Genomic DNA, 8,899 nt, shown 5'->3' on the forward strand with positions numbered 1-8,899 from the left:
CTCTTTAGAAAAATGGCTGATTGCAGGGCTAGGATTAAGAATGTTCAAGATAAGCCTAGGATACATTTTGTGCCAGGAAGCAAGAAACTGTTCAAATGATTTCCAAGTAATGTTTGGAAATGATATTTGAAAATGATTTCCAAATGATATTTCCAAATGATTCCCAAACGATTTCCAAATGATATTTGGAAAAACCTAAAGATTCCACCAAAGAATGATTAGACCTTATACACAAATTCAGTAAAGTTGCAGAATACAAAATCAACATACAAAAATCAGTATCATTTCTATCTGCCAATAGTGAACAATCTGGCAAAAATTTAAAAAGTAATCCCATTTACAATAGCCACAAATAAAACTAAATACCTAGGAATTAAAGAAATATCTCTACAATGAATACTGTAAAACACTGATGAAAGAAATTGAAGATACAAAAAGGATATTCCATGTTTATATATTGTAAGAACCGATATTGCTAAAAATGTCCAACTACCCAAAGCAATGTACAGATTCAAAGCAATCCCTCAAAATGCCAATGACATTCTTCAAAGAAATAGATTTAAAAATCCTAAAATTCATATGGAACCACAGAATAGCCAAAGCTGTCTTCAGTAAAAAGGACAAAACTTGAGAAATCGTATTACCCAATTTCAAATTATACTACAGAGGTACAGAAACCAAAACAGCATGATACTTGTATAAAAACAGACACAAAGGCCAATGAAATACAATAGAAAACCCAGAAACAAATCCACACATTTTCAGTGAACTCATTTTCAACAATATTGCTAAGAACATATACTGGGGAAAAGACAGTCTCTTCAATAAATGGTGCTGGGAAAGCTGGATATCACTATGCAGAAGAAAGACACTAGACCCCTATATTTCACCAGACACAAAAATCAAATTAAGGTGGATTAAAGACTAAAATCTGGCTGAGCTCAGTTGCTCATGCCTGTAATCCCAGCATTTTGAGAAACCAAGGTGGGTGGATAACTTGAGGTCAGGAGTTTGAGACCAGCCTGGCCAACATGGTAAATAAAACTCTACCTCTACCAAAAAATACAAAAGTCAGCTGGGCATAGTGGTGCATGCCTGTAGTCCCAGCTACTCAGGAGGCTGAGGTGGGAGAATCACTTGGACCCGGGAGGTGGAGGTTGCAGTGAGCCATGACAGTGCCAATGAACCCCAGCCTGGGCAACAGAGTAAGAATCTGTCTCAAAAAAAGAGTCCATGGGAAAGGTGGCAGAATAGGAACAGCTCTGGTATGCAGCTCCCAGCAAGATCAATGCAGAAGGCAGGTGGATTTCCACATTGCTAACTGAGGGATCACAGCTCCTTGCCAGCAAGGGAGCAAAACTGGATGGAGACTGAGTTTTACAAATTGACAGAGGCAGGCTTCATAAAGTGGGTAATAACAAATTTCTCTGAGCTAAAGTAGAGATTTTTTGTCAGCATCAGGCCCACCCTACAAGAGCTCCTGAAAGGAGCACTAAAAATGGAAAGGAACAACCGGTACCAGCTGCTGCAAAAACATACCGAATTGTAAAGAACATCGGCGCTAGGAAGAAACTGCACCAACTAATGGGCAAAATATCCAGCTAACATCATAATGGCAGGATGAAATTCACATATAACAATATTAACCTTAAATGTTAATGGGCTGATAGCCCCAATTAAAAGACACAGACTGGCAAACTGGATAAAGAGTCAAGACCCACTGGTGTGCTATATTCAGGACACTTATCTCACATGCAAAGACACACATAGACTCAAAATAAAGGGATGGGGGCTGATTTACCAAGCAAATGGAAAGGAAAAAAAAAAGCAGGGGTTGCAGTCCTAGTCTCTCATAAAATAGACTTTAAACCAGCAAAGATCAAAGGAGACAAGGAAGGCATTACATAATAGTAAAGGGCTCAATGCAACAAGAAGAACTAACTATCCTAAATATTTATGCCACCAATGCAGGAGCACCCAGATACATAAAGCAAGTTCTTAGAGGCCTACAAAGAGACTTAGACTCCCACACAATAATAGTGGGAGACTTAACACCCCACTGTCAATATTAGATCAATGAAACAGTAAATTAACAAGGATACCCAGGACATAAACTCAGCTCTGGACCAAGCAGACCTAATAGACAGCTACAGAACCTTCCACACAACATCAACAGAATATTCATTCTTCTCAGCACCACACTGCACTTATTCTAAAATTGACAACATGATTGGAAGTAAAACACTCATGAGCAAATGCAAAAGGACAAAAATCATAACAGTCTCTCAGACCACAGTGCAATCAAATTAGAACTCAGGATTAAGAAACTCACTCAAGGGTGCAGTGGCTCATGCCTGTAATCCCAGCACTTTGGGAGGCTGAGGTGGGTGGATCAAGAGGTCAGGAGATCAAGGCCATCCTGGTCAACATGGTGAAACCCCACCTCTACTAAACTATGAAGAAACTAGCCAGGTGTGGTGGTGCGTGCCTGTAGTCCAAGCTACTCAGAAGGCTGAGGCAGGGGAATGGCTTGAACCTGGGAGGCGGAGGTTGCAGTGAGCCGAGATTGTGTCACTACACTCGAACCTAGCGACAGGGCAAGACTCCGTATCAAAACAACAACAACAACAAAAAAAAAAACCTCACTCAAAACCAGGCAACTACATGGAAACTGAATAACCTGCTCCTGAATGACTACTGGATACATAACAAAATGAAGACACAATTAAAGATGTTCTTTGAAACAAATGAGAATGAAGACGCAATGTCCCAGAATCTCTGGGACACATTTAGAGCAGTGTGTAGAGGGAAATTTATAGCACTAAACGTCCACAAGAGAAAGCAGGAAAGATCCAAAATCGACACCTTAATGTCACAATTAAATGAACTAGAGGAGCAAAAACAAACAAATTCAAAAGCCAGCAAAGGACAAGAAATAACTAAGATCAGAGCAGAACTGAAGGAGACAGAGACACAAAAAAACTCTTCAAAAAATCAATGAATTCAGCGCTGGTTTGTTGAAAAGATCAACAAAATAGATTGACCACTAGTCAGACTAATAAAGAAGAAAAGAGAGAAGAATCAAATAGATGCAATAAAAAATGATAAAGGTAATATCACTACTGATCCCATAGAAATACAAACCACCATCAGAGAATACTATAAACATCTCTATGCAAATAAAACTGAAAATCTAGAAGAAATGGATAAATTCCTGGACACTTTCACCCTCCCAAGACTAAACCAGGAAGAAGTTGAATCCCTGAATAGACCAATAATGAGGTCTGAAATTGAGACAGCCATTAATAGCCTACCAACCAACCAAAGTCCAGGACCAGATGGGTTCACAGCCAAATTCTACCAGAGGTACAAAGAGGAGCTAGTACCATTCCTTCTGAAACTATTCCAAACAATACAAAAAGAGAGAATCCTCCCTAACTCATTTTATGAGACCAACATCATCCTAATACCAAAACCTGGTAGACACACAACTAAAAAAGAAAATTTCAGGCCAATATCCCTGATGAACATTGATGCAAAAATCCTCAATAAAATACTGGCAAACTGAATCCAACAGCACATCAAGAAGCTTATCCATCATGATCAAGGTGACTTCACCCCTGGGATGCTTCAACATATGCAAATAAATACAAGTAATCCATCACATAAACAGAACCAAAGACAAAAAACACATGATTATCTATATAGATGCAGAGAAGGCCTTCCACAAAATTGAACAGCCCTTCATGCTAAAAACTCTCAATAAACTATGTATTGATGGAATGTATCTCAAAAGAATAAGAGTTATTTATGACAAACCCACAGCCAATATCATACTAAATGGGCAAAATCAACACAAGACAAGGACGCCCTCTCTCACCACTCCTATTCAACATAGTATTGAAAGTTCTGGCCAGGGAAATCAGGCCAGAGAAAGAAATAAAGGCATTCAAATAGGTAAAGAGGAAGTCAAATTGTCTCTATTTGCAGATGACATAATTGTATATTTAGAAGATCCCATTGTCTCAGCCCAAAATCTCCTTAAGCTGATAAGCAACTTCAGCAAAGACTTAGGAGACAAAATCAATGTGCAAAAATCACAAGGATTCCAATACACCAATAACAGACAAACCAAGAGTCAAATCATGAATAAACTCCCATTCACAATTGCTACAAAGAGAATTAAATATCTAGGAACATAAGGATGTGAAGGACCTCTTCAAGGAGAACTACAAACCACTGCTAAAGGAAATAAGAGAACACAAACAGATGGAAAAACATTCCATGCTATGGTTAGAAAGAATCAATACTGTGAAAATGGCCATATTGCCCAAAGTAATCTATAGATTCAATGTGATCCCCAGCAAGCTAACATTGACTTTCTTCACAGAATTGGAAAAAAAAACAAAACCCACCTTAAATTTTATATGGAAACAAAAAAGAGCCTGCAGAGCCAAAACAATTCTAAGCAAAAAACAAAGCAGGCAGCATCATGCTACCTGACTTCAAACTATAAAACAAGGCTCCAGTAATCAAAAAAGCAGAGTACTGGTACCAAAACAGATATATAGACCAATGGAACAAAACAGAGGCCTCAGAAATAATGCCACACATCTATGACCATCTTATCTTTGACAAAACTGACAAAAACAAGCAAGGGGGAAAGAATTCCCTGTTTAATAAATGGTGCTGGGAAAACTGGCTAGCCATATGCAGAAAGCTGAAACTGGATCCCTTCCTTAGATCTTATACAAAAATTAACTCAAGATGTATTAAAGATTTAAATTTAAGACCTAAAACCATGAAAACCCTAGAAGAAAACCTATGTGATAGCATTCAGGACAAAGGCATGGACAAAGACTTCATGACTAAAACATCAAAAGCAATCGCAACAAAAGCCAAAATTGACAAATGGGATCTAATTAAACTAAAGAGCTTCTGTACAGCAAAAGAAACTGTCATCAGAGTGAACAGGCAACCTATAGAATGGGAGAAAATGTTTGCAGTCTACCCATCTGACAAAGGGCTAATATCCAGAATCTACATAGAACTTTAAAAAATTTACAGGAAAAAACCCCATCAAGAAGTGGGCAAAGGATATGAACTGACCCTTCTCAAAAGAAGACATTTATGCAGCCAAAAAACACATGAAAAAAAGCTCATCATCACTGATCATTAGAGAAATGCAAATCAAAACCATATTGAGATACCGTCTCACACCAGTTAGAATGGTGATCACTAAAAAGTGAGGATAAAACAGATACTGGAGAGGATGTGGAGAAACAGGAATGCTTTTACACTGTTGATGGGAGTATAAATTAGTTCAACCATTGTGGAAGACAGTGTGGTAATTCCTCAAGGTTCTAGAACCAGAAATACCATTTGATCCAGCAATCCCATTACTGGGTATATACCCAAAGTATTATAAATCGTTCCATTATAAAGACACAAGCACAAGTATGTTTACTGCAACACTATTCACAATAGCAAAGACTTGGAACCACCCCAAATGCCCATCAATGATAGACTGGATTTAAAAAAAGTGGCACATATATACCATGCAATACTATGCAGCCATAAAAAGGATGAGTTCATGTCCTTTGCAGGGACATGGTTGAAGCTGGAAACTCATTCTCAGCAAACTAACACAAGAGCAGAAAACCAAACACCACATGTTCTCACTCATAAGTGGGAGCTGAACAATGAGAACACATACACACAGGAAGGGGAATATCACACACCGGGGCCTGTCGAGGGGTGGGGGGCTAGGGAAGGGATAGCATTAGGAGCAATACCTAATGTAGATTACAGGGTGATGAATGCAGCCAACCACCATGGCGTATGTATACCTATATAACAAACATGCATGTACCCCAGAACTTAAAGTACAATTTTTAAAAAGGAAAATAAAAAAATAAAAACAAAAACATGAAAAAAAGACTGAAATCTAAGACCTAAATGATGAAATTGACACAAGGAAACTCTTCAGGACACTGATCTGGGCAAAAATTTCTAAAGTAATATCCTACAAGCACAGGCAACCAAAGCAAAAATGGACAAATGGAATCACATCAAGTTAAAAAGCTTTTGGGCCGTGATGAAAGCAATCAACAAAATGAAGAATGGGAGAAAATATTTTCAAACTAACACTCTGACAACAGAATAATAGCCAGAATATATAGAGAGCTCAAACAACTCTGTAGGAAAAAATCTAATAATCCAATCAAAAAATGGACAAAGATTTCTTTGACATTTCTCAAAAGAAGACATACAATTGCCAAATAGGCATATGAAAAGGTACTCAACATCACCGATCATCAGAGAAATGCAAATCAAAACTACAATGAGATATCATCTCACCACAGCTAAAATGGTTTTTTATCCAAAAGACAGGCCATAACAATTGCCAGCAAGAATGTGGAGAAAAGGGAACCCTTGTATACTGTTGGTGTAAATTAGTACAACCATTATAGAGAACAGTTTGGAGTTTCCTCAAAAAATTAAAAAGAGAGATACCCTAAGATCCAGAAATTCCAGTGCTGGGTATATACCTGGAAGAAAGGAAATCAGTATATTGAAAGATATCTTCCCTCCCATGTTCACAATAGCCATTATTCACAAATGCCAAGACTTGGAAGCAACCTAAGTGTCCATCAATAGATGAATGGATAAAGAAAGTACTCCACTTATACACAATAGAGGACAATTCAGCCATGAAAAAAGCATGAGATCCTATTATTTGTAATAACATGGATGGATCTGGAGGTCATTATGTTAAGTTGAAATAAGCCAGGCACAGAAAGACAGACATTGCATGCTCTCACTTATTTGTGGAACTTACAAATCAAAAGAATTGAGCTGATGTCTGGGCCTTAGTAAGTTTTGTACCCTAAGTACTAGGAGCACAGCTTTTAAAATACATGATGAATGCTTTAATATAGGAATGAATCGATGAGAGGCACACAGTGGTTGAGTGTTCTTCTGATACATAGTATCTTCCTTGACACATCAGTACAACTCTCAACAGGTAAGTCTCTTCATGTTATGTTACCTTCTGAAAAAGTAAGTGGCAGAACATGCCTTCTATTATTTTCCTTTGCAGAACAAGACCAATTGCATTAGTTGGGACACAGTGCTGACTGCATTTGAGTCCCAAGCAATTACTAGTCTATTGCTATCACCACAGAGTCAGAGGGCATGACACCCAAGGGCCCAGTAGTCTCACCCAAGTCAACTCCACCAACCCTTCTGGCCACCCACTGTGTGTACAGTATGCTGCTAAGGACCAGGGTAATGACAATAAATACCACACTGTGCCCTTGAGGAGCTCACCTCTGCTCATGGAAACAGGCACAGAAACCCACAATGGTGGTAGAGAGGAAAGTGGACAATAGGACTGTGTGAGGGGCATGGGAGGCATCCAGAGGAGGAAATGGTTACATCTATGTGAGGAGGTTGGTAAGGAAATACTTTAACAGAAGGGGTGTATCTGGTTGGCCTTGGAAGGATGCGTAGAAGTCATCTAGGGGGCACAGGTACACTCCAGGAAGAGGTTATTGCATGGGTAAAGATCTGTAGGTGTGGCTTGTTGGGATGGATTTCAAGTATTCTGGAATGAGGACAGCCATGGAGACAAGGTCAGGTGAAAGGAGATTTAATAGATTTCATGCCAATGGCTCTACTTCAGCTTCTGATAAAAACCTAGTACCTTTGGACTCTCCGATAACACTGATTAAGTTGTTTATGATTCCTCATAGAATATGAACTCACAGGAGGTCAGCAAAGGGGTGTGTGTGATCTTTTGCTACTGGTTACAGCTGTAACCCCACCTCCTTCATCAGCACATAAGCATTTCAGCAGCCTGGCTGAATGACTGCTGTGCAGGGCAGGGAAGTGCCAGGCACACAACCCAGCAAACAGCAGCACACAACTGAAAGGAAAACTCAGAGAACACAGTCGACGAAGAAAAGTGGCGATGGACCTCATCCCAAATTTGGCAGTGGAAACCTGGCTTCTCCTGGCTCTCAGCCTGGTGCTTGTCTATCTGTGAGTAACTATCCAGCCTCCTCTGTTTCCTTGGAATTGGGGTGCTAATCAGGCCCCTTTTCCCTTATCTGCTTTGAAGATCAAAAGAGATGTTCAAGGAGATGTAGCTTAAGTGTTGGACGCTACAAACACATAGAGGTTATTATTGATCTTACGCAGCTCTATGAAGGAATAAAGCATTTCTTCCATCCACCTTCTAATTTTGGTGACTAGGAGAGTTTAGGGACAGCATTTGGTGGTGGAAATGATCTGATTAGCTTATATTTGAACTGATCAATGAAAACACGGCAGAGGCTGATTACAAACTACTGAACATGACAGCCAGTGTGATCCTCATCCCCTTCCCAAACTCTGGGGATTCTGGGAAGAGGAGTGGCTTGGGTTTTCATCTCATTATCTTCATTTTTTGGGTTCTGTGTCTGGTGGGAAAGATGTGTAGAAGTATTGTCCCTTTGGACCTGGTGGCTCCTGCTGCCCTGCCTTCCACCCCAGGATATCATTTACGTAAGGCACCAGGGAACACCAAGACTTCATGGGAAGCTGTCCCTTGGTTCTTCCCTCTTTCCTCTGCCACACCCTAGAAAATCCGCTCTCTTCCGTGACTCAATCCTCCACCCCGTAATACACAGAACTATTTACCTTGCAATGATTAATCTCTAGAGCAAAGGAGACTTGGAGAAAGTTTTGAAGTTTTATTCTTTCTTCTAATCATTTTCCTCCAGTCTCTCAGAGGCTAGGATTAATATAGAGCTTTGTTTCTCACCTAATGGGAATCTGCTAGCAGCCCAAAAGGGCAGGAGCTGTGAAAGCCAATTGGGATTTTACACATTTTTTCCCCTTTATGTTACAGTAC

General features: G+C 39.5%; 1 protein-coding gene across 2 annotated transcripts in view; it reads left to right on the forward strand.

The window, feature by feature from the left end:
- The first annotated feature begins 7,859 nt into the window (after nt 1-7,859).
- The window catches only part of CYP3A5 (cytochrome P450 family 3 subfamily A member 5), a 91,798-nt gene continuing 90,758 nt past the window's right edge, over nt 7,860-8,899 (forward strand). For both annotated transcript variants that reach the window (XM_037740328.1, XM_017533659.2), the window contains exon 1: nt 7,860-8,046. In XM_037740328.1, coding sequence (XP_037596256.1) covers nt 7,870-8,046 — 177 coding nt within the window. In that variant the 5' untranslated portion in view covers nt 7,860-7,869. The remainder of the gene's footprint in view (nt 8,047-8,899) is intronic.

The sequence above is a fragment of the Cebus imitator genome, unplaced genomic scaffold (assembly GCF_001604975.1).
Source record: "Cebus imitator isolate Cc_AM_T3 unplaced genomic scaffold, Cebus_imitator-1.0 Scaffold82, whole genome shotgun sequence".
Lineage (NCBI taxonomy): Eukaryota > Metazoa > Chordata > Mammalia > Primates > Cebidae > Cebus > Cebus imitator.